The following is a 26502-nucleotide window of genomic DNA, read 5'->3' on the forward strand; positions in this document are numbered from 1 at the left end:
GCTCTTCTTAATTTTTATTTATTTATTTTTTAAGAGACAAGGTCTCACTCCGCTGCCCAGGCTGGTTTCAAACTCCTGAGCTCAAGTGATCCTCCCGCTGCAGCCTCCCAAAGTGCTAGGATTACAGGCATGAGCCCCCACACCCAGCCAGTCCTGCTCTTGAGGAGACTCTAGTTTGTTGGGAAGACAGACCTGGACCCAGGCAAGGGCCACACAGTGTGCTCAGAACTGCATCAGAAATGTCAGAGAAGTTTTTGAAGAGGTGACACAGACTGGGTACTGAAAGCTGAGTAGGAGTTGGCCATTTGGGAGACAGGGAAGTGCTCTAAACAGAAGACACAGTTTGTGCAAGGATTTGGTGGGGATAAAAATATCTGGTCAAAAAAAGCAAAAAGCAAAAATCTGGGCTGGGTAGGTTAAAGGAGTGGGAAAGGATTTCTGATTTCCTGTAGATTTGGTTTGCAGAAGCAGGGGGAAGGATGAGCGGGAACTGGGGCATGGCCAGGGTTGGAAATCAGGCTGAAGAGCTTGTACTAAGAGCTATGGAGGGTTCCTCAGGAGGGCGAGTGACCCTGTCAGACTTGGATTTGAAAATGATTCCTCTGGATTAGTTAAATCCAGGCGTGTTGGCTTAGCTAAGAAGGAAGCGATGCATTTTTTGGGAGTAAAAGAGGTGATTTTGAGCCTGGAGCACAGGGGAGAGGGCGGAGGCTAAGGCCCAGGAAGGAGTGCTCTTGAACTTAGAAGGGCCCAGCTCCCCAGGACCAGCCTTCAGCCTTGATATGACCTGATTCAGCTAAACAAAGCTGGGGAGCGGGAACGAGACCTGGGGGACTTGTCGGCTCAGTGCCCCTGAGGTAACCATTAATCCTTCCCCTGGGGGAATCCAGGGGCTGGTTCCTGGATGGGGCAGATCCTGGGGAGAATGGAGGAGCACACAGAGGCAGGCTCGGCACCAGAGCTGGGGGCCCAGAGAGCCCTGATTGACAATCCTGCCGACATCCTAGTCATTGCTGCATATTTCCTGCTGGTCATTGGCGTTGGCTTGTGGGTGAGAAGTTGGGGGGTGTGCTGCTGGTGGCTGCTGGCTTCGGGGGCCTGGGGGAAAAGTCTCAGGGGGACCCTAGGTGGGAGAATGATGCTTGGATCTTTGAAGGAGAAACCTAGGCCTGGGGGCAAGCAGGTCTTTGGAGGTTCTCAGGGAGGCCCAGCCAACATTCCTTCCTTGTCTTCCCACTTTGGGACTATGCTAGCTGAAGGGGTCCATGGATTTTCATCAGGGTCGACATTCTAAATGGGGTCTCATTCCCCTGACCGCATTGTGGCTGACCAGCAGAAAATATTCAAAGTCCCCAGGAAGGTCAAGCCAAATCTACACACAATAAATCCTGGGGAGTTGGGATGGGACAAGCGGCTCACACCTGTAATCCCAGCACTTTGGGAGGCCAAGGCAGGGGGATCACTGAGGCCAGGAGTTTGAGACCAGACTGGCCAACATGGTGAAACCACATCTCTTTTTTATTTAAAAAATTTATTTTGAAAATTATTTACTTTTAAATAGAGAGGGGTCTCACCATGTTGCCCAGGCTAGTCTTGAACTCTTAGGCTCAAGCAATCCTTCTGCCTCTGCCTCCCAAAGTGCTGGGGTTACAGGTGTCAGCCACTGTGCCTGGATGAGACCTTGTTTCTGAAAAAGAAAAAAGAAAAAAAAGAAAGAAAGGAAAAATTAGTCAGGCATGGTGGTGTGTTTGCCTGTAGTCACAACTACTCGGAGGCCAAGGTGGGAAGATTGCTTGAGCCCAGGAGTTCAAGGCTGCAGTGAACTATGATCATGTCACTGCACTCCAGCCTAGGAGACAGAGCGAGACCTTGTCTCTAAAAAGAAAGACAGATGTGGGGCTGGGTGCGGTGGTTCATGCCTCAGTACTTCGGGAGGCCGAGGCAGGTGAATTGCTTGAGGCCAGGAGTTCAAGACCAGCCTGGCCAACATGGTGAAACCCTGTCTCTACTAAAATACACACATACACACACACACACACCCACACCCATACACACACACACAAAGCTGGGTGTAGTGGCGCGTGCCTATAATCCCAGCTACTTTGGAGGCTGAGGCATGAGAATTGCTTGAACCTGGGAGGTGGAGGTTGCAGTGAGCCGAAATCACACCACTGCATTCCAGCCTGGGCAACAAGAGCAAGACTCTGTCTCAAAAAACGAAAAAAAAAAAAAAAAAAAAGAAAGAAAAAGAAATAATATGTGAAAAAACTGGGGGAATTGGACACTGGGATTAGAGCCTGGATTGCCCTGAGTGTCTGGGAGGAGTTGGGGGTGGGAGTGCAAACGATCAGGGAAACTTGGCTCGTTAATCTTCAGCCAGAAACAAGGCTGAGGAATGTGTTGAGGTGGCTGATGAGGTCCAAGGCTGTGCCCCAAACCCAGGTCTCCCCCGCCTCTGTCTCCCAGTCCATGTGCAGAACCAACAGAGGCACTGTGGGCGGCTACTTCCTGGCAGGACGCAGCATGGTGTGGTGGCCGGTGAGATGGGCTGGGCTGGGAACGGGAGGGGCCTGGAGAAGCAGCCCTGCTCACTCCCTCTTCTGGCCACCCAGGTTGGGGCCTCTCTCTTCGCCAGCAACATCGGCAGTGGCCACTTTGTGGGCCTGGCAGGGACTGGCGCTGCAAGTGGCTTGGCTGTTGCTGGATTCGAGTGGAATGTGAGGCCCTCATTTTTCCAATAACCCCACCCCCAGTGAGAACACCTGGAAGGGTCACACCTTGGGGAAACTCCAGGAAAGGGGGAATGAGACTGGCAGTGGGACTTCCCAACTGTGGGGTGTGGCTGGGCTGGGAGTGGAGGTCATACATCCAGCCAGGAAGCAGAGGGGTGCAGGGGTGACCACTGTTGGTCCTGCTCCTGACTTGCCATGTGAGCCAGCCTGCACCAGCCACTGCCTCTGGGGGCTTCCATTTATTCCTCTCTGAGTGGGGTGAGCAGCCTCAAAGCCAGGGAAGCACCTGCTCAGATGTGCTCTGAAGCTGTGGTCTGTGAGGAATTTGGGGCCAAGTTAAAGCCCTTTGCAGAAGTGAGGAGCAGAGACAAAGCTCTGGGACTGAGGCTCCTGTTGGAGGGGAGATTGGGCTTTGAGCTCAGGGCTTCCTGGAGGAGGAGACTGCTGAGCTGATCTTTGAGGGACACAAGGTTTGGGTGGCTTTGGCTCGGGTCAGTCTGAGGGGTCTATGCTGGGGTTCATACCTAGATGATCATAGGGACAACATTGGGAAAAACAGGCCAGAAGTGATAGTCTGGGGAGACAAGGAGGGCTCCAGTTAAGAGCCCAGGAGGGTGTCAGCTCTGTTCCTTGGTGCCCAGGGCCCCAGAGCCATCGCCTGCAATTGTCCTCTGGGCCCCAGATGTGGCCCTTCCCAGGGCCACTTGCTTGGAGTAGCACCTTCACGAAGAGGTCAGATCCTCAGGGATGAGGGCAAAGCCATCCTCAGCGGCAGTACTGACCCCCGTAGGCGCTCTTCGTGGTGCTACTACTGGGCTGGCTGTTTGCACCTGTATACCTGACAGCGGGGGTCATCACGATGCCACAGTACCTGCGCAAGCGCTTCGGCGGCCGCCGCATCCGCCTCTACCTGTCTGTGCTCTCCCTTTTCCTGTACATCTTCACCAAGATCTCAGTGAGTGCCTGTGGCAGATGCGACTGGGCCCTAGAAGGGCGGGGCTCGAGTGGGGTCTCTAGAGAACCCTGGAGGGCGTGAGACCTAGGAGAAACCACTGCGAGGGTTATGATGATGGAGGCAGAGCCTGCAATGAATGTCTCCAGGGCACCAGCCGGGTCCAGTGCTGGGACCTGGAAAAATGGAGGGAAGCTTTGAGGCTAGTAGGGCATGGCCTGGGCAGGAGGTGGGCTGGGGACACTGCCCTGGGTCCTGACCTGGCACTTGCTCCTCCCCCAAGGTGGACATGTTCTCCGGAGCTGTATTCATCCAGCAGGCTCTGGGCTGGAACATCTACGCCTCCGTCATCGCGCTTCTGGGCATCACCATGATTTACACGGTGACAGGTGCCAGCAAGGGCTTAGGAAAGGGAGTGGGCCTGGGACACTGCTGCCAGCTGTGGCCAGGGTTTAGGGAGCCGCCAGAGGAAAGCAAGCTGGAGAGGTCTGGAAGTGTGGTGTGGTCCAAGCAGGAGAAGGAACTAAATCTTTGGAGAGCAAAGGCTTCCTCTCTTTCCACTGTCTCTTGGATTTTGACTGGAAGTTCAGAGAGAAAGCCATGCTGGGCTTGAGTGAGGACTGTGAGAAAAGGAAGATTTAGCAGCTCTTGCCTGCTTTGAACACTTGGGAGAGTGCACCTGATGAGTCTCCAAGACCTCTGGCCAAACCCAGTATGGTTCAGAGGGACCTGGGGTGGGGCCTGAGGTCAGATGCGGACCAGAGTGGGCAGGGCTTGGTGCCAAGGCCCGCTTGAGGGGACCCACCTCCAGAAGGAACAGAACTGAGTATTGGACCTTAGAGAATCACCCTCTCCTATGATGACGCAGAAAAAAATGGGGCCGGCTGGGAGCGGTGGCTCACGCCTGTAATCCCAGCACTTTGGGAGGCCGAGGCAGGCGGATCACGCGGTCAGGAGTTTGAGACCAGCCTGGCCAACATGGTGAAACCCCGTCTCTACTAAAGATACAAAAAATTAGCTGGATGTGGCCCGCGCCTGTAATCCCAGCTACTCGGGAGGCTGAGGCAGGAGAATTGCTTGAACTGGGGAGGCGGAGGTTGCAGCCAGCTGAGATCCACCATTGCACTCCAGCCTGGGCTACAGGGCAAGACTCCATCTCAAAAACAAAAACAAAAACAAAACTGGGGCCTAGAGGGGGCTGCTAGTGGGGGTCCTGCAAGTAGGCGCCTGGCCCTAAAACTCAGCCACACTCTGCCCGCCAGGCCCTGCTTGTTGGTGCCTGCGTGCATGAGCCCCGAGAATAGGCTATCGTTTTGAAATTTATTCTCCAGGAAGGAGAACTCTTTCAAATTCCCACAAAGACACCTTATTGCTAAGGCCAGCCTGTAACATAAACAACTGGGCTGTCCCCTGACCCCGGCCTGTTGCAGGAGGGCTGGCCGCGCTGATGTACACGGACACGGTACAGACCTTCGTCATTCTGGGGGGCGCCTGCATCCTCATGGGTTACGGTAGGGGCTCGCCTACCAGGGAGGGGCGCGGAGGGCGTGGTCGCGGAGCTCTCGGCCTGCGGGCGGGGCCGTTGCGCGTCTCCGGTCTGAGGGTCCTAAGGAGGGTCCCCTGACGGCCTTGCCCGGCAGCCTTCCACGAGGTGGGCGGGTATTCGGGTCTCTTCGACAAATACCTGGGAGCAGCGACTTCGCTGACGGTGTCCGAGGATCCAGCCGTGGGAAACATCTCCAGCTTCTGCTATCGACCCCGGCCCGACTCCTACCACCTGCTCCGGCACCCCGTGACCGGGGATCTGCCGTGGCCTGCGCTGCTCCTGGGACTCACGATCGTCTCGGGCTGGTACTGGTGCAGCGACCAGGTGCGGGTATAGGGCTGCGCCCGCAGTGAGGCCGGGGCGGAGCCGAGACGGGCGGAACCTGAGTCCTTCCCCGCCTTCCCCACAACGGTCTAAGGCGCGGTCTGAGGGGCGGGAACCCCTCAGGTTGGTGCTGAACCAGACAGAAGGCTCCATCTGCTCCAAGCGTGCAGCTGAACTTGGGGCACTCACGAGCCAGAGGCGGGGCACATATTAGAGCGGAACGGGGCGCGGGGCTGGGCCAAGGGGAGGCCCGCAAGCGGGCAGCTGAACGCCCCTCCCGTAGGTCATCGTGCAGCGCTGCCTGGCCGGGAAGAGCCTGACCCACATCAAGGCAGGCTGCATCCTGTGTGGGTACCTGAAGCTGACGCCCATGTTTCTCATGGTCATGCCAGGCATGATCAGCCGCATTCTGTACCCAGGTAACGTCCGCGTCCCCGCCCCGCCCCTTTCCTGTGCCAGCGACCGGGCGCCCGTCGCCCAGTTCCGTCACCTTCCTAAGACTCAGGAGTTTGGGCGCAGAGTCCCGCCTCCCTCCGGGGGTCGCACGCCTACTCTGCTAGGATTCCCAGTCCCCACCTCCTGGGATTCCCAGACCAGGCCCCGTCCTAGCCGCGCGGTGGCCTCTCTCTGGCAGACGAGGTGGCGTGCGTGGTGCCTGAGGTGTGCAGGCACGTGTGCGGCACGGAAGTGGGCTGCTCCAACATCGCCTACCCGCGGCTCGTCGTGAAGCTCATGCCCAACGGTGAGGGCAGCCCCGGGCCACAGGCGCAAGCTCGCTGCGGAGCCCGCTGCTGGGAGGGGTCGTCCCTCGTGCAGCTGCAGCCGCCCTGGACCCCCAGTGGCCCCAGCCTCACGGCTGCCGTCGACCCACAGGACTGCGCGGACTCATGCTGGCGGTCATGCTGGCCGCGCTCATGTCCTCGCTGGCCTCCATCTTCAACAGCAGCAGCACGCTCTTCACCATGGACATCTACACGCGCCTGCGGCCACGCGCCGGCGACCGCGAGCTGCTGCTGGTGGGACGGTGCGACCTGGGCTCCCCTCCTCCCCAACGGATCAGCCCGGGGCGGGGGCTTGCGCACCTGCAGAGGAGCCTAGGGTCCGGGTTCGATCCAACGGTCTCCGCCGCAGGCTCTGGGTGGTGTTCATCGTGGTAGTGTCGGTGGCCTGGCTTCCCGTGGTGCAGGCGGCACAGGGCGGGCAGCTCTTCGATTACATCCAGGCAGTCTCCAGCTACCTGGCTCCGCCCGTGTCCGCCGTCTTCGTGCTGGCGCTCTTCGTGCCGCGCGTTAACGAGCAGGTGAGCGGCACGCGCGTGGTGACGGCAAGGCTGGGCTTGCACATCCTGAACAGGCTGACCTGTTTCCTTCTTAGGGCGCCTTCTGGGGACTCATCGGGGGCCTGCTGATGGGCCTGGCACGCCTGATTCCCGAGTTCTCCTTCGGCTCGGGCAGCTGTGTGCAGCCCTCGGCGTGCCCGGCTTTCCTCTGCGGCGTGCACTACCTCTACTTTGCCATCGTGCTGTTCTTCTGCTCTGGCCTCCTCACCCTCATGGTCTCCCTGTGCACCGCGCCCATCCCCCGCAAGCACGTGAGTGGCCCGGTACCCCAAGCAAGCACTGTGGGACGCAGCACCTGCCCTCTGCTTCCTGGAGTGCCCAGCGGGGAGGACCTGAATTTCTAGACTGAGGGTTGGGAATGGGCTAGCGGTCCAGCTGCAGTTGCAATTGCAGAGCAAGAATTTTTATTTAAATACATTTATTTGAACCGGCCTGGGGGAGGCTTGATGTTGATGGGTTGGTGATTAAAGCCTCCCAAAGCCAATCCTTGGCATGGCCTTTGGGACTCAAAACACAGTATCTGACTTGTGGGGCACAATACCATCTTGAACGCCCAAAAAAAGGTTTGGTTTTGTTGCCAAAGGGCAGGTGGCTCCCGGCAGGGCTGATGGTGGCAGGGTGGGGTGAGGACAGGACAAGAGATCTGGGTGTAGAAGGATAGCCGGATTTCCGCAGCAGCAGGAGGAAAGGGTGGGAGCATACAGGCACAGAACACTGTGAGCAGGACTGCCAGGCCAGTGTCACAAGCGCTACCATCTGGGTGTAGACAGACCTGAGCTGATAAAGCTGGGGGAGCAAGGCCAACGGCTTAAAACACAAGCTCAGGGGCTCGGGGTTTATCCCGAGGGCACAGGGCAGCCATGTAGGGTGGAGTTGGCATGAGTTGAGCCTGGGCTGGGTGTGTAGACTGGACAGAGGTGGGTAGGGCAGGCAGTGACGAGCTGGTGTGCAAGACTTTAGGAGCTGGGCGTAGGGGGACAGAACTCCCACCTCGTCCGTGCTCCCACCCTCCCCAGCTCCACCGCCTGGTCTTCAGTCTCCGGCACAGCAAGGAGGAACGGGAGGACCTGGATGCTGATGAGCAGGAAGGCTCCTCACTCCCTGTACAGAATGGGTGCCCAGAGCGTGCCATGGAGACGAATGGTAGGGCACCATGCCGGGAGGTGGGGCTGGAGGAGCTGAGTTCCCGCAAACTAACTACAGGGCCTCAATTTCCCTCAGAGCCCCAGGCCCCAGCCCCAAGCCTCTTCCGCCAGTGCCTGCTCTGGTTTTGTGGAATGAGCAGAGGTGGGGTGGGCAGTCCTCCGCCCCTTGCCCAGGAGGAGGCAGCGGCAGCAGCCAGGCGGCTGGAGGACATCAGCGAGGACCCGAGCTGGGCCCGTGTGGTCAACCTCAATGCCCTGCTCATGATGGCAGTGGCTGTGTTCCTCTGGGGCTTCTATGCCTAAGACCAACTGTGTTGGATACCATAAGCCACAGCCTCACAGGAAGTGGGGGTGAGGAGCCTGCGGTGCTCCCCAGAAAAGGGGAAGGGGCAGTGGGGTTAGAAGGTCCTGGCTCCCCTTCTCCCGGCCTTCCTCTGCCTGGGGCCCACTGCATCTGATTGGCAGTCACTTCCCATGAGGGCCTGGCCCACCCGCTGCAGTTGCCCTAAGGAAAAATAAAGCTGCCTTTCCCCGTCCTGCTGTGGCCAAAGTGTCCTTGCTCCAGGTTCCTGCCCTGGGCTTGGGCATTTGTCTCGGCTGCTCACAAGACCTTCTTTTCGGGAGACAGAAGCCATGTGGCCCTCCACTCATCCACCTCTAGCTGGTGCTTCTCGGTCTTCCAGCCGGCATCCTGCAGTCCTGGGGAAAGATCATGGGGTGCTGCCGGGAATGCTGGGGACAAGGGTAAGGAGAGGCACAGGCTGGGTGCAGGCTTTGTGCACTACTGGGGCTCCCACTGCCTCTGCTGGGTGAGTATGGCATAAAATGAGGCTGAAACCACACCTGGCTGCGGCAAGAATTCATTGAAATGGCACACAGAAGAACGCTGGGATGGAACAGGCGCCAGACAAAACATCCTCATCAGCCAATGTGAGGGCCTCCCCGCTCCATCCTCCCATTTCCTACCTGCCAACTGGGATTACACAGACTGTCTACACTGATAGCACTTCAAAGACCATTCTAAGCTCTCCGTCCTATAAACAGGGAAACTGAGCAACTGAGTCCCAAACTTAGGATTGCAGGGAGAACCCTTTTTTTTTTTTTTTTTTTTTTGAGATGGGGTCTCTGTCACCCAGGCTGGGGTACAGTGGCACAATCTGGGCTCACTGCAACCTCTGCCTCCTAGGCTCAAGTGATCCTCCCATCTCAGCCTCCTGACAGTCCCACAGGCGTGCATCACTATGCACAGCTAATTTTTTTATATTTTTGGTAGAGACAGGGTTTCACCATGTTGCCCAGGCTGGCCTTGAACTCCTGAGCTCAAGTATCTGCCTGCCTTGGCCTCCCAAAGTGCTGGGATTACAGGTGTGAGCCACTGTGCCCAGCAGTCTTTTTTTTTTTTTTTTTTTTGAGAGAGGGTCTTGCTCTGTCACCCAGGCTGGTACAATCATGGCTCACTGTAGCCTCGACCTCCCCCAGTTCAGGTGATCCTCCCACCTCAGCCTCCTGAGTAGCTGCAACCACAAGAGCAGAACCACACGTGGCTAATTTTTGTATTTTTTTTTGTAGAGACAAGGTTTTGCCATGTTGCCCAGGCAGGGTCTCAAGCAATCTGCCCACTTAGGCCTCCCAAGGCGCTAGAATCATAGGTGTTAGCCTCTGTACCAGGCCCAAGAACCCAAGTCTTTTACCTTTCAGGGGGAAGGGTGGGAGTGGGGGAAGGCGGGGCCCCCAGGGACAAGGCTTCAGGGGCCAAGCAGCCATGGGCTGAGGGATGTTACCTTTCAAGAACTTTGGGAACAGCATGTCCAACACTTCGTGTGTCTCCTTGACGATGACCCAGCTCTCTTTCTTAGGACCTGGGTACGGGGGTGCAGAACCAGAAGCTCTGTGTCCTCCAGCAGGACAGAGTTTGTCCTCTCTCCTCCCCACCCTGAGGCATCAGCAGTCTAGATCGTGAGGCACTTACCTGCCTGCACCCGGTTCCTCAGCTCCTCCAGCTCTGCTGGAAGGGGTCCATCTCCCTGCAGGGCCCCAAGCATCAGCCCATGTGTGGCGGCCCTTAGGATGGTCTTGGGGCCTGCCTTCTGGTTCAGAACTACCTGTACCTGGTCTGGAGGGACCCAGAGACAGACTGGTATCAGGAAAGGGCCACCTCCCAAACCCCTTCTATCCCATCACCCTGCTTCCCCTGTCTGCCCTGAGACCTTGGCCTGGCATGGAAGGCCAGCACCTCACCCTTTCCTTTCCAATTCATCTCCTGTTGCTCCCCAATGTTCGGGCCAAACTGACCAATTTCCAAATACAATTTCACAGTAGCTCACTGGGCTGGGTCTATTTTGCATTTCTTTAATGGCTAGTGAGAATAAGCACCTTTTCACACTCAACCAGCAGACCAACACACTCAAGGACTTGTTTACCGAAGAGGCAACCCAGGATGGACAGAAGGGTGGTTTCCCAGGGACAGCAAAGGTCATAGCCTTCCTAAGAGTGCTGCAACGTAGCTTTGCAGTCACATTATTTGACCCTCATAAAAACACCACAGGGAATAAGGCAGGTACTGTTAGCTCTGTTTTACAAAGTGGTGAAGTGAATTTCACTGGGGCATGCAGCTGTAATTTGAACGGTCTAGAGCAACCCCCAGAACAGGCAGCCTCCAAACTGCCCAGAGCTCGGGGCCCTGGGTTGGAGGGATGAGAGGCTGACCCGGGAGGGTGCGTCTTAGGCCGGGAGAATGAGGCACACTCACTTCGTGACTGGTCCCAGCAGAGGAGGTAGGGTTCTTGGTGCCCCTCAACCAGCTGCTGCAGCTCAAAGACACTGTGGGGGAGAGGACAGTGCAGTGGGGGTGGAGGACAGCAAAGGCAGGCACGTCCAACCAGCCACTGAACAGCCACCCACAGTGAACTGAAACGATCCAGGCTTCACTCAGGTCCCCTCGCTTCCTCTCTCCCTCAGCCATTACCCACATACACCAAATCCATCCTTTCTTCCTGTATCCAGTCATCCAACTTCCCCATCTGCCCATCCTTCCTTCACCCATCAAACACATCTCTTACATCTGCTTCATGTTATACACCCTTTCCTTCCTCACACACCCACACCAACCCCATGTCTGTTCAGCAGCAATGAAGAACCCAGGACAGAGAGGTAGGGCCTTGCCAGGGAGGCCAGTGTGTAATCGGAGTGAGAGGTGTGTGCGGGGAGTGTGGGTGGCAGTGGTGATGAGCAGGAGACGCTAGGCCACTCACCTGGAGACCAAGCGGTGTAAAGGGACCCCCAGGGATAGAGACGGAGCTGGCCAGAAACCTGTGGGAAGCTGGGGTCAGGACGCCTAGGCAGTGGGAGAGGCTGAGACACAGGACCCGAGACCAGGGGCAGGGTCACCTGTCCACAGCGGCTCCATGCGATTGGCTGCAGTTGGGTTGAGTACCTCTCCCCTCTGAAGGTAGTGCTTCAGGACCAGCCGGAGCCGGCCTTCGTTCAAGGTCTCCATGACCAGGGCTCGGACCGCGCGGTAGTTGGCGTAGATGTGGAGGGCAGTGAGGAAGAAGAAACATCCAAGGCTGAAGCTGGGGTGAGACAGTGAGGTAGCTGAAGTGGGCAGAGGCCCAGCTGGGGCTCTCCTGCTCACCCTGCTTCCGGCTTACCCAGGGCAACCTGACACCAGAGGGAGCATCAGGAGGCTGACCAAGAGCCCCACCAGGTTCACCAGCGTCTCCTGGAAAATGGCAGAGGGAGTAGGAGTTGGAAGGTGCCCCTCCAGGCCAGACTGAGTGCCCCTGAGTGCCTTTCACCCCATCCTCCCTGCTCCACAACCTCCCAGGGCTCCCTACTGCAATGTGGGTAAATTTTTAGTTTTTGGTGGGTGAAATGTCATTTAAAAGATGCCAGCTCGAGGTGGCTCACACCTGTAGTACCAGCACTTTGGGAGGCTGAGGTGGGCAGATCACTTGAGTCCAGGAGCTTGAGACCAGCCTGGGCAACATAGTGGGACCCTATTTCTACAAAAAAATTAAAAAGTTGGTGGGGCATAGTGGCTCGCACCTGTAATCCTAGCAATCTGGGAGGCCGATGTGGGCAGATTCCCTGAGCTCAGCAGTTCAAGACCAGCCTGGGCAACATGGTGAGACCCATTGTATTTTTGTAAAAATACAAAAAACTAGCCGGGTATGGTGGCGCTTGCCTGTAGTCCCAGCTACTCAGGAGGCTGAAATGCTTGAGCCCAGGAGGTGGAGGTTGCAGTGAGCTGAGATCATGCCACTTCACTCCAGCCTGGGCAACTGAGCAAGACTGTTTCCAAAAAAGAAAAAAAAAATTAAACCATGATTGCACCACTGTACTCCAGCCTGGGAGACACAGTGATACCCTGTCTGAATACATATATGTGTATCAGTTGCTTTTTTGCCCAGGTAGGTGCCCTTGGAATACCGTTGAACACATCTTCTTTGTCTTGCAAGTCACCAGAATAGACCCACACTCAGGTACCCACTAATGTGTACTTTTTTTTTTTTTTAAAGAGCTAGGGTCTCACTCTGTCACCCAGGCTGGAGTGCAGTGGTGCAATCATAACTCATAGCCACCTGAAACTCCTGAGCTCAAGTGATCCTACCACCACGCCTCTGCTAATTATTACTGCATTTTTTGGTAAAGATGGGTCTTGCTATATTGCCCAGGCTGATCTTGAACTCCTGGGCACAAGCAATCCCCACCTCAGCTTCCCAAAGTGCTGGGATAACAGGCATGAGCTGGAATAACTTTTATTTACTGCTTTTAAAAAGTTGACTGCTCCCCTCCCACCAAGCTCCTTTGGTATGCAATAACTGGCAGATAGATTTGCAAAGGGGTCAAGGAACCATCCGGGAAGAAAAGGAACAAGACCCACACCTCTTCCCTTGTTTATCAATGTTAGGAGAACACTCTGATGGCTGGATTGAGATCACCCTAGGGGAAGAGACCCCAGGCTACCTGCCCCCAACTCATCATGAGGGAGGAGTCTGGATTGGTGCCCCTGACTACTGGGCTCCCAGGGAGAGCTGTTCTCACGCAGCCCTCCTGGGAAGGGCATATGCTGTGGGAATAAACGCTGTGGGTGTGGCAGGAAACTGGGGACCAGGGACCTGGGGAGTTCAGGAGCTCCTCTCTCCCAGGTGAGAAGAGTAATTTCCAGTGGCCACATCCAGTGACAGCAAAGCTGCACTGGCAGAAAGCTGGGGTCTGCTGCGGGACTGACACATTCCCAGGTTAGTCCTGGATACGTCCCTGGCTCTGTGGACCGAGGAAGCCCTGGGGTCTTGGGAAAAACGGCTTGGGGTTAGGGGTAGGGCTGGGGGCCATCGAGAGAACAGGAGAGGGACACCAGGCATGGAGCTGGGAGTCTTGCGGTGAGGGGCCTGTGCTGTGCTTCCTTCTTGCTCCTTAACAGCCTGTGGACTTAGGTTCGGAAGAGACAATGGGTGGAATGAGCTCAAGCATCCTGGGAGAAGGGACTTCCCCAGGGGTCCCCAGGGAGCTGGGACCTCTCCATGCTTTATTTCTTCATCTGTACTAAGGCAACCGTGAGCATTTACTACACATGCCCACTGTGAGAATTTAAAGAGTTCCCAGAAACGAAATACTGGCACATGGTTAGTGCTTAATAAATATTAGCTTGGGTTAAGATTATTGAGCCAAACAATGGAAGAGAAGGCCAGAAAGTAGGAATGCATAGAACAGCAGTTTCTAAATTGCTTCGGTGTCAAAGAAAACCATCTCACACTTCTGGGACTTCCCTGGGCCTTAATTCCCTCATCTGTAAACTAGGGATAAAGTAGTAACTACCTCAAAAGGTTGGTGTGAGAGTTTGTTTGTTTTTGAGACAGGGTCTTGCTCTGTCACCTGGGCTGGAGTGCAGTGGGGTGATCATAGCTCACCGCAGCCTCCACCTCCTGAGCTCGAGGCTGGGACTACAGGTGTGCACCACCACACCTAGCTAAAGTTTCTTTTATATATTATGTAGAGATGGGGTCTCACTGGGTTGCCCAGGCTGGTTTCAAACTCCTGGCCTCAAGTGATCCTCCCACCTCGGCCTCCCAAAGTGCTAGGATGACAGGCGTGAGAGTTAAGTGATGCAGTGCACGTAAGCACTCAGCACGGGGTTTGTAGAGGTCTAATCCATGCAGAGTTCAGCCTTAGGGGTGTCCCTACCCCAACTCCAGGCTCCCTGGGGTGGGTAGGGGGGCTGGGCCAGCAGGCCTGCTAAACTGCTGAGTGGAGGCCCCAGCCAGTGACCCAGCAACCCCACATGTTGGGTAACTCTGACTTGCCAATTGCCTTGACATGTGGGGCCTCATGCGATCAGAACATCCAGCTTGCACGGTGGGGTCTGAAGAGGGCAAGGCTGAGGGCTTGCTCTCAGCCACACAGGTGGTGGGCAGGGCCTGAGATCAGCTCGGACTTGCTGCCACCAGAGCCCAAGACACTCCTGCCTGGGTGTCTTGAGTCAGCAGGGAGCATCCACACTTCTTCCTGTGTGTTCCTGGGCCCTCCAGGGCACTCAAGTGGCTTCTCTCCCCTTCCCACCCCACTCCACGCCCTCCCTCCAGCTCTGGCACTCACCTGGCTGCTGTCCTTGGCTGACACGTCAGCCATGTTGTTCCTCCGAGCCTGGTGCACGGTCAGGGCAGCCCGAGTGGCCCCACCAGCAACACTCACGATGCACTGGGTGGGGAGGGGAAGAGAGAAGGTTGGCAGAGACATGTGTCCTGGTAACACAGGCACTCAGACCAGCTGGAGAAAACCTGGCCCCAGCCAAACTCTGAATGCTGTCCTTGATATCTAGTTCTCACCTTGATGCCCCCTAGGCTCAACTTCCCTGTGATGTTCTAGGAAAGTGGAGTCCCACCTGCCACTACCACCTTGGGGACTGGCCTCACAGAAGCTCAATTTTCTTCCCCAAGGTGGAGGCCCAAAGATCATTCTCAGCCCAGAACTCCCAGCCCTCCAGCTCCTGCTTGGGCTATACCCTCCCCATTACTGGCGGGAGGCTCAGGCTGGTTTCCAGCTTCATGCTTACATCTGCCTCCTGTAATTCCTCTACTCTCCTCCTGCCCCAGTTAAAGCTGTCGGAACCTACACTGATGGCCCTGACCTCCCAGGGCGCCCAGATCTCTCCCTCTGAGATCGCAGGATAAAGCTCATCAAGGAGGGTCACTGGTCACCCACAATCATCCTGAGTTCATCAAAGCTCTTTTACTTATTACTATTTTTATTTATCCTTAGTTTTTGAATAGAGACAGAGTTTCCCTGTGTTGCCCAGGCGGGCCTGGAACTCCTGGGCTCAAGAGATCTTCCCATGCCAACCTCCCAAAGTGCTGGGATTACAGGCGTGAGCCACCGCCCCTGGCTGAGGGCTCTTTTAGATGCCAGACATAGACTTAGGTGCTGTGATACAAGTCAGACCCAGGCCCTGCCCTCATGGTGCATATAGATCAACAGATAATAAACAAATAAACAAGTTAATATGCAGGCAGAGGAACAGTCTGTTCAAAGGCCAGAGGAACGAGGGACAAAGTGAGGGCGAAGTGGCTGGCAGGGACCTGACCACGCAGAGCCTGGCAAGCCTGGTGAAGGTCTTTCCCTAAGAGCAATGGAACAGCAGAGTGACCTGATTGCTTTCCTCTTTGAAAGGATCACTGGGCTGCTCTGAGAGGGGAGCGGCAGGGAGACTACCTGGGAAGCAACGGTGCTCTTTCAGCAGTGAGAGGTGGTGACAGGAAGACAGAGGAGAGAATGGACTGGAGATTTTGAGGAGGGAAAAATAACGGAACTGAAGGTTCAGCTGAAGGTGACAGATAAGGGAAAGGGGGAAGAGGAGGAGGAGGTGGCAGTGGTGGTGGCGGCAGCATAGATGACAGCCAGGCTGGCTTCTCTTGGTGCAGCTGGAGATGGAGGTTGTGGAGAGGGGAACTCTAGAGAGGGGTCCTAAGAGGGAAGCTCATGGCCCTGTTCCATTCCCGTGCTGGACAGATGAAAAGACTGAAGTCCCAAAGGCAGAGTTTGAAGCAAAAGCCAGATGGCACAACCCTCGGTCCACAGCTACAGCCATGCTTTTCTCTGGAGTTTCCTACCCTGTTTAGGGGTGCTTGTAGCATTTAGGCCTACAACTAGGGAAGCTAAATGTCCTCTACCACAAGGAACCGTTGTACCCCAAATGCTAGTACTTATGGAGAAACACGGCCCTAACGTGATTTTAAGTTGACACACGGGCCCTGGAATGGGTCTTCCTTTTTCTTGAGTTTCTCCTCTGGGCCAGGGACTTAACTCTGACAGGATATGCTCTTTACTGAACCACGCCAGGCCTCAGTGTCCTCATTTGGATGAGACCAACCTGCAAGGGTTGTGCGGGCAACAGCTCGGCGTGGAGGAAGAGTGTGCCTGAGCCCCGCGTGTCCCCCAGCTCACTGTACGGTCTGTGCTCCATCTCCACCTCGCCTCCAGACCTTAAGCTGTGCTGTTTCTTTTGCCCGGAACACCCGCCCTGCACCTTAAACTCCATCTTCAGGACCCAGGCTCGGAGGAGCTCTTCGTACACTCCCTGACCAAGCTGGAATCCCCGCCTCAGCCTCTTGCAGGCCCCTACCTACCTTTCTCATTTGGAATACCTGTACCTATAATTCCACAAACACTGGTGCAATTATGTGTGGCTTCCTTTCAAAGACGGGGGGCCCACATTCTATGCTAAATATGCAGTAGGCACTCAATAAATACTGTACTGAAAGAACCAAAGGGAAGTCAAGGAAGCTGGTCCCAAAATGTCAACATTGGACAACCCCTTCTAGTTCTCAGCTCGGAGCTCCCTCCCCAGTCCTGTGGCTCTAGACATTGCCTTACACTTTCTGGGGCACTAGACGCTGTCTGGCTGGAGGAGGGTCAGAAAGGATGGTTGGGTTCAAGTAGAAACATCTGAACTTTCTTATTCTTCTTGAAGTGGCTTGAACACAGAGCCCAGGTAAACTCACACACTACCAAGGCAGGTGTCTTAGACAGATGGGTACCCCCACAAGTGGCTACCTTGGCCAGGTTGCTGGTGGAGACGGTCATGGTGAAACAGATTGGGTATACAGGAGCCATAATCTCAAGGAACATGGCTACGTCATTGAGGATGTCCGCAAAAAGCCTGGGGAGGGATCAGAGGTTAGAGGTCAGAGGTAGGAGACTTTCATAATGGAAGACTCCCCTCCCCTGTCCCCGCCCCTCCTCACCTCCACTGCTTGGCATTGCAGTCCAGTTTGCTCCTGTTGGGGAGGAGAGGTTGTTGTAATTTGGACTTAAGGAGAAACACATCCTATGGGCAGTGTGGGGAGTCTTGGACCACAGTAAAGTCTGAAGAGCTCAGGAAAACCCACACCCCCAGACAGACATCTGTCCCCACAGCCGGTCACTGCTACCTAAAATGCCACCATTAGCTGGGAGGACCTTCAGTGACTGACTGATCACCTAGTGTCTCCTGCTTATGAACTCACGATTTACCAAGGAAAAACCCTGATTGTCTCGTGGCTGCTCCCCAGCCTCTGTCCGTCCTTGGAGGGAGGCTCTTCCTGGGTTCCTCTGCCTCTCTCCGTTCTTCTTCTTGCTTTAGAGTGAGGGTACCCAGTGAGCATGTTTTGGACTAGTAAACATCACATTGAGTGTGTAACCCTGCATGTTACAAACAACTAGCCCTGATAGGGGATATGATTTCCCTGGATCACACGCAGAGTTGGGGAAAAGGCTAAGAGAGCCGGGCTCCGACATTCAGGCCTAGGGTACTTCTGTTACACAACACCATGGATGGCTACCTCACCTGCCCTTTTCGTCAGACAGTGACTCCCTGCCCTGTGCACAAACACTTGGAAACGACTTCTCTAGGGTCCCAGTGGCAGGAGATACTGCAGCCCCAGCCCAGCTCAGGATTTGCAGCATTAGGCCCGAGTCTCAGTTTGAGATCTCCTGGAGCGAATGGGAACATTCTTGGGAGAGGTATCAGACACACATAACGAGATCCTGAACACATGGCCTGGTTGAGGGTTCAGCCCAGTGAACTGCCCAATACCATGGAAAGCACAGGCTTCAGGTTCAAATCCCATCTCGCTAGTTATAAGCTGTATGGTTTGGGCAGGTAACTTCCCTCATGCAGGTATATTTCACATTTATGAAATGTACACATCCAATCCCATCCTACAGAGTTGCTATAAGGATTAGAGACAACATACAGAGGCTCAGGGGGCACAGTTACAGCTGTTAATGGTAGCTAGTGTTTACTGAGCCATTATGTACGATGCCACGGGCATTAAGCACTTTGCATAGATCATCTCATGGAACCCTTACAGCCACAATTAATGGCAATACTATTACTATCATTACTACCACCACTGGGAAGAGTTGCCAGAGTTGCTGGCCGGGAAGACAAACTCACCCTTTCCACCAGGCAAAGACGATGCGGCCCAGCATGCCAGTTGAATCTGGGGGAGAGAAGGCACAGGTAAGGAGCAAGGAAGAGGCGTGGGAGCTGTGGGGCTTGGCAGACCCTGGCACTGAATTGGCCAATTCATTGAGTCACTGCCTTTGGGAACTCAGCCTGGTACTAGAAGTTGTAGATAGTCATAGTTGCATAATGGGGTCAGAAGTGCCTACAAATAGCAGTTCCTCAATATGTCCCCTAGGAGACATGGACAAGAAATGTTCTTTGCAGAATTGTTCATAACAGCAAAAAACCTGGGAATAATGCAAATGTTGACTGACAGAATACATAAATTCTAGTATATTCACCCAGAGGCATTCATTCATAGATGAATACTACTATTAAACTCTTGCATGAAAATAACCCATGAAGACCACATACAGCACAGTTTGTAAAGCTCTAAAATTAAAACTAAACAATATAGCACTTAGGAATATTACCCATTTGGTAAAACTATTCAAAAAAGCAGGAAATCTTAAGTGGAAATTCAAAGGTTATTGCTAACCTATTCTAGCTCTTAGGCTGGGCAGTTGGCTCACAGATGGTTATTATGGGATAAATAAATAAAAGGATTTGGGCCAGGTATGGTGGCTCAGGCCTATAATCCCAGCACTTTGGGATTACAGGGGGTTTGGGCCCAGGGACCGCTTGAGGCCTTGAGTTCAAGACCAGCCTGGGCAACACAGCAAGACCCCATCTCTACAAAAAGTAGGAAAGAAATTAGCCAGGCATGGTGGCATGCCTGTAGTCCCAGCTACTTGGGAGGCTGAGGCGGAAGGATGGCTTGAACTCAGGATATCAACGCTGCAGTGAGCTATGATCATTATCACTGCACTCCAGCCTGGATGACAGAGCAAGACCCAGTCTCAGGAAAAAAAAAAAAAGATTTGAACTGCAGCTGGGGTTGCACGGCAGAGGGACAGGCCTCCTTAGGCTGGGCAGAGTAAGAGAAGTCTCTGGAATCAGTGGGACCTTCGTTTGCACAACAAATGCTTTCTGGCTACCCAACTCTCTCTGCTAGGTACTTCATGACCACAGTGACCATGATGATTCCAGGGTCAAAATCCAGCCAAAGAGCAGATAACAATCAGTATAGAAAACACTGATTTAGACCAGGGATCAGTAAACTGTTTCTACTCCCTGGTTTTGGAAATAAAGTATTACTGGAATGCAGCCATGCCCATTTGTTTACAGATTGTCTATAGCTGTTTTTGCAAGACAATGGCAGAACTGAGTTGCTGCAACTAAGAGTATAAAGCCTGCAAAGCATTAAGATCTGGCCCTTTACAGAAAAAGTTTGTCAATTTGGACCATCCATTATGCAGAGAGTAGCACCCATTAAGCCTGGCAAGAATATTTTAGAACGAGACACCTGGGAGGGACTCATACAGTGGACATGGGAGAGGACAGATACCATGCGGAGAGGATTCGGACTTGTCTGAGCTTGAGGGCACTGACCCTGAGGTGGGGATGTAGGAGAAAGGACACTACGTTATGGGAATGAGGGCTGGGAGCTTCCCACAAAACATAAATGCAATGACACGGGCCAGCCCTCCCATTCTCCACTGAGAACAGATGCATTCTCCCCTTTCCAGAGCCTTCTTGGGCACTGAGTCATGCTTGCCCACCCTGGACTTGAGGGAAATCAGTAAGCGCTCTGGTGCACACCTGAAATACCTATGCCTTTTCATCTTCACAATGATCCTGAGACTTTGGGAGGGATCATTCCCTTTCACTGAGGCTCCCATTAGAATGGTGAATAAAATTGAGGCATTTTACAAGAAAATATGGATTTCCAGCTTCTCTGGAAGAACCTGAAGACATGGCCACACTGGGGCTGCCCTCCCTCACGGCCAGCATCAGCTGGGGCTACCTCACTGAAGGAAAGCATGGGTCCAAGCTACTGCCATCTGGCCTGCTTTGTTTCTCCATTTCTGTCCTGACTCTGGAAGTAACGCCTAACAAGGTGGTTTTACGGGCCTCCCATCACTCACTTTAACCTATTCCCTTCAAGTGCATTATATTCTTGGCAAAATCATCATTGTGCCAGCCACCACACCTGGCTAATTTTTGTATTTTTAGTAGAGATGGGGTTTCACCATGTTGGCCAGGCCAGTTTCAAACTCCTGACCTCAGGTGATCCGCCCGCCTCGGCCTCCCAAAGTGTTGGGATTATTGGCGTGAGCCACTGTGCCCGGCCCAGACTCTATTTTTCTTCCCTTTGGCTACACACTTGTATCCACTCAGGTGTATGTCCTCCTTGGACCACCTGACAGAAAGGGAGCCTATTCTACCTTTCCATGGATCATCAGAGGCATTTACAGGACAAATGATATACATACTCCCCAGCATCTGAGTCAATACTGTCCACTAGAATAGAAAACTTAACTCCCACTTGCTTTTTTTCCCTCCTCATTTACAATTGGCCAAGCTGTAAGATCTAGAAACATCTGAGTCCTAATAAGGAATCAGCTGACCACAAATTGTACTTGGCTCCACTTGAAATTCTTAGCTGGCAAAAGAGTGTAGTAGTTAAGAGTGGAACACAGGAATAAGTCTGCCTGGGTCAAAATCATGGCCCTAAGTGACCTTGGACAAGTTACTTAAACACACTTTTGTCTCTGTTTTTCCATCTAAAAAATGAATAATGGCAGCTAACTAATATGGCTGCTGCAGAGATCAAGACACATATTACATGTAACCGTACAAAATGTGTGGCTTAAGGTAGATTGTGAAAATATTAGCAACAAGTTTTATTACTATTGCTACTCATGACAATTAGCATCATGTTCCACTGAGATAGGTAACTGAAAATGACACATCAAAAAATTCCAAGTAAGTTTCTCATATGAAGCTCTGCACAGAAATTTCCCATGTTTGATGCAAATGAGCTTGTAAAATCCTGAGAGCTTCCTTTACTATCAATAACAAGCCTTTATTTATTTATTTTTTTAGATGGAGTTTCGCTCTTGTTGCCCAGGCTGGAGTGCAATGGCGCGATCTTGGCTCACCACAACCTCCGCCTATCAGGTTCAAGTGATTCTCCTACCTTAGCCTCCTGAGTAGCTGGGATTACAGGCGCGCACAACCATGCCCGGCTAATTTTGTATTATTAGTAGAGAGGGGGTTTCTCCATGTTGGTCAGGCTGGTCTCGAACTCCTGACCTCAGGTGATCCGCCTGCCTCAGCCTCCCAAAGTGCTGGGATCATAGGCGTGAGCCACTGCACCTGGCTAATAACAAGCCTTTTAAGTAGATTTTTCATCCTTTTTCTTTGAGACAGGGTCTCAGTCTGTCGTCCAGGCTGGACTACAGGTGCCTGCCACCACACCTGGCCAATTTTTGAGTTTTTTGTTAGAGATGGGGTTAAACCATGTTGGCCAGGGTGGTGTCCAACTCCTGACCTCAAGTGATCCATCTGCCTTGGCCTCCCAAAGTGCTGGGATTATAGGCGTGAGCCACCGCACCTGGCCTTTTTTTTTTTTTTTTTCCATATTTTAAAGTGATCTTGATTTTTCTTAATAACTTGTCTGAGCTAAAGGTTGAGCGTTCCTTTTTTGTTTCAGACAGGATACTGCTCTGTTGCCCAGGCTGGAGTGCAGTGGCACTATCTTGGTTCAGTGCAACCTCCATTTCCTGGGTTCAAGTGATTTTCCTGCCGCTGCTTCCCGAATAGCTGGGATTCCAGGCATGTGCCACCATGCCTGGCTAATCTTTGTATTTTTAGTACAGATGGTGTTTTACCATGTTGGCTAGGCTGGTCTTGAGCATCTGACCTCAACTGATCCGCCCACCTTGGCCCCCCAATCCCAAAGTGCTGGGATTACAGAGATGAGCCACCACGCCAGGCCAAGGTTAAGCATTCCTAATTCAAAAACCTAAAAATCTGAAATGCTCCAAAACCCGCAGCTTTTGGGAGTGCAGACACGATGCCACCAGTAGAAAAAGCCGATGGTGAAATAGCACAAACTGTTCTTGTAGGGAAAAGAAAGAGATCAGACCATTACTGTGTGTATGTAGAAAAGGAGGACATAAGAAACTCCATTTTGATCTGTACTAAGAAAATTGTTTTGCCTTGAGATGCTGTTAATCTGTAACTTTAACCCCAACCCTGTGCTCACAGAAATGTGCTGTATGGAATAAAGGTTTAAGGGATCTAGGGCGGTGCAGGATGTGCCTTGTTAACAATATGTTTACAGGCAGTATGCTTGGTAAAAGTCATTGCCATTCTCCATTCTCGATTAACCAGGGGCACAATGCACTGTGGAAAGCCACAGGGACCTCTGCCCAAGAAAGCCTGGATATTGTCCAAGGCTTCCCCCCACTGAGACAGCCTGAGATGTGGCCTCATGGGAAGGGAAAGACCTGACTGTCCCCCAGCCTGACACCCGTAAAGGGTCTGTGCTGAGGAGGATTAGGCGAGATATGCTGGTGGCAAGGCTGCTCTGCTACTGTGCTACACTGAGATGTTCAGGTGGAGAGAAGCATAAATCTGGCCTACATGCACATCCGGGCACAGTACCTTCCCTTGAACCTATTTGTGACAGATTCTTTTGCTCACGTTTTCCTGCTGACCTTCTCCCCACTATCACCCTTGCTGAGATAGTGAAAATAGTAATCAATAAATACTGAGGGAATTCAGAGACCGGTGCTGGTGCTGGTGCCGGTCCTCTGGGCCCACTGTTCTTTCTCTATACTTTGTCTCTGTGTCTTATTTCTTTTCTCAGTCTCTCATCCCACCTGATGAGAAATACTCACAGGTGTGGAAGAGCTGGGCTCCTTCAGTTCTGAATCAAGGCAATCATGGTAACAGTGACAATGAAGAGGATGTTGTTAACACTACAGAAAAAGTGCCTATAGACAGCACGGTGAGGATGTGGGAGGGGATTATTGAGGCACTAGAGCAGCATACATTCATAACAGAACAAGAAATCAGGCAGTTTATAGAATCCAAGAGAGACTTCTAAGATAGAAACCAGAGTTAATGAGGCAAATGACTCTGGAGGAAACATTTTAAAAAGCCACCCAGTAGAACACTTCCTCATCCCTAGAGGACCCGCTTCCTGTCCTTCAACTGCTTCTAATGTTTCTTCTCACCTTAAAAAAATAAAATATGGTGTCTGGTAACCTTTTCATCGAAACAGCTGAAGACTGAGAGCCTGCCGTTTTTGTTGCTGCTGCTATGGTTCAGAAGCTGATACAGGTGTTCTGGTGACCTGCTGTGCTGCTTAGTTACCCTGAACACACAATTTCTCACTGTATTAGTGGTATATCATGTTTTATACTGTTAAGTACTTATGTGTGAATAGGTATAAGAAACTGACTGCTTCTTGGTAGCATAAACATTCAGAGTCAGGAAGGAACGATGGGGATGTTAACCAACCAGATTGTCCATGTGTGGCTGAGACAGTGATATCTTTGCTTTCTGATGGATCAATGAACACAAACTTTGTTTCATGTACACTATTGAAAATATTGTATAAAACTGCCTTTAAGGTATGTGTATAAAGTATATATGAAACATAAACGAATTTCATGTTTAGACTTGAGTCTCATCCCCAACAAATCTCATTATATACATGAAAATATTCCAAAATCCAAAAACAATTCCGAAATCCAAAACACTTCTGGTTGCAAGCATTTTGGATAAGGGATATTCAATCTGTATAGGCAACATGTTGGTGACATCACATGAAAACAGCAACTACTGACGCAAGCTCCAAATGCATTCCAAAAATATGGCCAACAAGCCGGGCGCAGTGGCTCACGCCTATAATCCCAACACTTTGGGAAGCTGAGGCGAATGGATCACCCGAGGTCAGGAGTTCGAGACCAGCCTGGCCAACATGGTGAAACTCTGTCTCTACTAAAAATACAAAAAATTAGCGGGGCAGGGTGGCACATGCCTGTAATCCCAGCTACTTGGGAGGCTGAGGCACGAGAATCGCTTGAACCCGGGAGGAGGAGGCTGCAGTGAGCTGAGACTGTGCCACTGCACTCCTGCATTCCAGCCTGGGTGACGGTGAGACTACAAGTCTTACAAAAAAAAAAAAAAAAAAAAATAGAGATGGGGGTCTCCCTATGTTGCCCAGCCTGCCTCAGCCTCCCAAAGTACGAGGATTAAAGGTGTGAGCCACCGTGCCCGGCCCAGTTTTCTCAGTCTTAATGGTAAAGGTGTAAACAGGAGGCTCCTGTTTTCTCAAAAAAATCCAGAGAGGCTCACAAGGGATGTGGCCAGACTGATGCTACGAATGGAAAGCGCTTTTCCTTAGATCTGATTTATTAGGTTGGTGCAAATGTAATTGCGGGTTTTCCATTACCTTTAATGGCACTAACGACAAAGAAACCCCGCAATTACTTTTGCACCAGCCTAATAAATATCCCCTGGGAGCAGTAGTGAAAGACAAAGGACAGTGGCAAAAGCCATGGGGCCTCCTCGTGTAGAACATGTAACAATTTCCCTTTTCTGTTCTATTTCCCTCTCTGGGTGGTACGGTACCAAACTGTATTTTTTTTTTACTTAAACAATTTTTTAAAAGCTGTACACATTCAGCAGATAGTCACTCTATTATTTACCGCATCATCTGGTATCCCAGAACATACACAATACCTTCCATTCTTTCCAGGCTCTCCTCTCTCCTTCTCAGGACCAACTATATCTTTTTTTTCTGGAGCTCACCAATTTCCCCTATCCTGGGCAGCTGGCAGTTTTATTCAGTCAATTGCATTCTTATGCAATCTTCCACAAAGAGAATAGGGATAAAGGGTTGGGGACGGGATTTGGGATCCAGATGATTGAGACTCAGAAGTCTGTGTGGGGAATGGTGTGCGGCTGCTAGGCTGGTGAGTGGGATGAGGGTCTTCCAGATGTGAGAAGACTGGGTTACAAAGCACCGCTCTAATAACTGGGGAGACCTGCCTGAATTCTACCTAATGGGGCACGAGTCCATACATACACACACATAAGAGCCCAGCGAAGGCAGGGCTGAGAGCAGCAATACGTGAGGCTCCAGGGGTGCAGCTCACCTTTCACGAGCCAGGTGGCCGTGGCAGCTGAAACAGTGGCTTTTGCGTTCCCCACCCCTATGCCCAGCAAGACTGCCTGGGTGGCTAGGGAGCCGGAGAGGCTGGAAGCAAAGGCCTGGAGAAGAAAACAAGTAGGGTGAGAAGCGGGCGTAGGAGCGTGGCGGTCTAAGTGCCTTCATCTGTTCTTGTTCTTGGTGTATGAGGCATGTCAGACGCCCCCTCCCCGGCTCCGAGTCTCAGTCACCCGTCCATTATTGGGGAGGGAGGGGTGGCCTGCACTGTCCCCTGCCCCAGACGACCGAGCTGACCTGCACGGAATCCCACAGCTGGTAGGGCAAGTAGTCCGGGCTGACGCTATCAGGGAAGCCCTGCGGCAGGAACACGGCCTGGAGCCCGGAGAGGGGCGGCGAGGGGGCCCCGGGAGCCCCCACTTCGCCCGAATCTCGTCCTTCAGGTTTGACCGTGAAGGCCCTGGAGAGCCCCCACCAGCGCCAGCCCCCGACCTCCCACTGCAGGCTACCGTCCGCGGCGACGCGGCAGCCCCGTGCCTCCCCGGAGCCGAACTGCTCGGAACACAGCGAGGTCTCCAAACCCGCGTCGTCAGCCATGCCGAGCTTCTTGGTCCCAGCCCCGCCCCTGCCGCACGGTGGACAGGACAGGCAGCACTTCCGGCTGGGCTACGGCGGCTGCGGAGGGACATCCTTCACGAACAGGCGCAGGCCCCGGCGTCCGCCGCGCAGTTAGGAAACTGACGCGCTCTCCGGCCTCAGCGCCGCTTCGGGCACCCCGGCACCGGCCCCTGCTGCTTTGTAGCATTCTGCAGCTGGGCTGCAGGCGCCGTGGGCCTCCGCCGGTTGTGTTCGAGACGCGGTTCGGCCACAGAAGTTTTAGCTGTGTGACTTTGGGCAAGTCAGTGGCCCTCTCTGGGCCTCAGGTGCCTTTTTTGCTGTGAGACCAGC

The 26502-nt window shown here is 53.1% G+C and overlaps 2 protein-coding genes across 4 annotated transcripts; one reads left to right on the top strand and one right to left on the bottom strand.

Moving 5' to 3' along the window:
• Window positions 1-8590, top strand: SLC5A2 (solute carrier family 5 member 2). Of its 2 annotated transcripts, none has more exons than XM_054533033.2 (14): window positions 1-1051; window positions 2467-2538; window positions 2613-2717; window positions 3523-3687; window positions 3968-4073; window positions 5115-5195; window positions 5325-5554; window positions 5838-5973; window positions 6189-6296; window positions 6428-6578; window positions 6686-6854; window positions 6929-7144; window positions 7910-8036; window positions 8115-8590. In XM_054533033.2, exons 1-14 carry the CDS (start codon window positions 905-907, stop codon window positions 8339-8341), a joined length of 2040 nt encoding a protein of 679 aa, XP_054389008.1. In that variant the 5' UTR covers window positions 1-904; the 3' UTR covers window positions 8342-8590.
• RUSF1 (RUS family member 1) lies at window positions 7275-26186 on the bottom strand. Of its 2 annotated transcripts, NM_001132661.1 has the most exon segments (13): window positions 7275-8737; window positions 9820-9897; window positions 10008-10151; window positions 10788-10858; window positions 11290-11347; window positions 11426-11610; window positions 11689-11759; window positions 14636-14737; window positions 17090-17195; window positions 17281-17313; window positions 18474-18519; window positions 25544-25658; window positions 25852-26166. In NM_001132661.1, coding segments are annotated over 13 exon segments (1407 nt in total). In that variant the 5' UTR covers window positions 26152-26166; the 3' UTR covers window positions 7275-8639.
• Window positions 26187-26502: the final 316 nt, after the last annotated feature.

The sequence above is a fragment of the Pongo abelii genome, chromosome 18 (genome assembly GCF_028885655.2).
Source record: "Pongo abelii isolate AG06213 chromosome 18, NHGRI_mPonAbe1-v2.0_pri, whole genome shotgun sequence".
NCBI classification, from domain to species: Eukaryota; Metazoa; Chordata; class Mammalia; order Primates; family Hominidae; genus Pongo; species Pongo abelii.

Bases quoted from the DNA above. Each gene is read 5' to 3' on its own strand.
- RUSF1 (XM_009236409.3), bottom strand. From the start codon at position 26,151: ATGGCTGACGACGCGGGTTTGGAGACCTCGCTGTGTTCCGAGCAGTTC. The intron at 14,738-17,089 runs GTAGCCACTTGT...CTCCCCACCCAG, and splicing joins CCACCAGCAACCTGGCCAAG to TGCATCGTGAGTGTTGCTGG. The intron at 11,611-11,688 runs GTAAGCCGGAAG...GTCTCACCCCAG, and splicing joins CTGGTGTCAGGTTGCCCTGG to CTTCAGCCTTGGATGTTTCT.
- SLC5A2 (XM_054533033.2), top strand. From the start codon at position 905: ATGGGGCAGATCCTGGGGAGAATGGAGGAGCACACAGAGGCAGGCTCG. The intron at 3,688-3,967 runs GTGAGTGCCTGT...TCCTCCCCCAAG, and splicing joins ACATCTTCACCAAGATCTCA to GTGGACATGTTCTCCGGAGC. The intron at 4,074-5,114 runs GTGCCAGCAAGG...GGCCTGTTGCAG, and splicing joins CATGATTTACACGGTGACAG to GAGGGCTGGCCGCGCTGATG.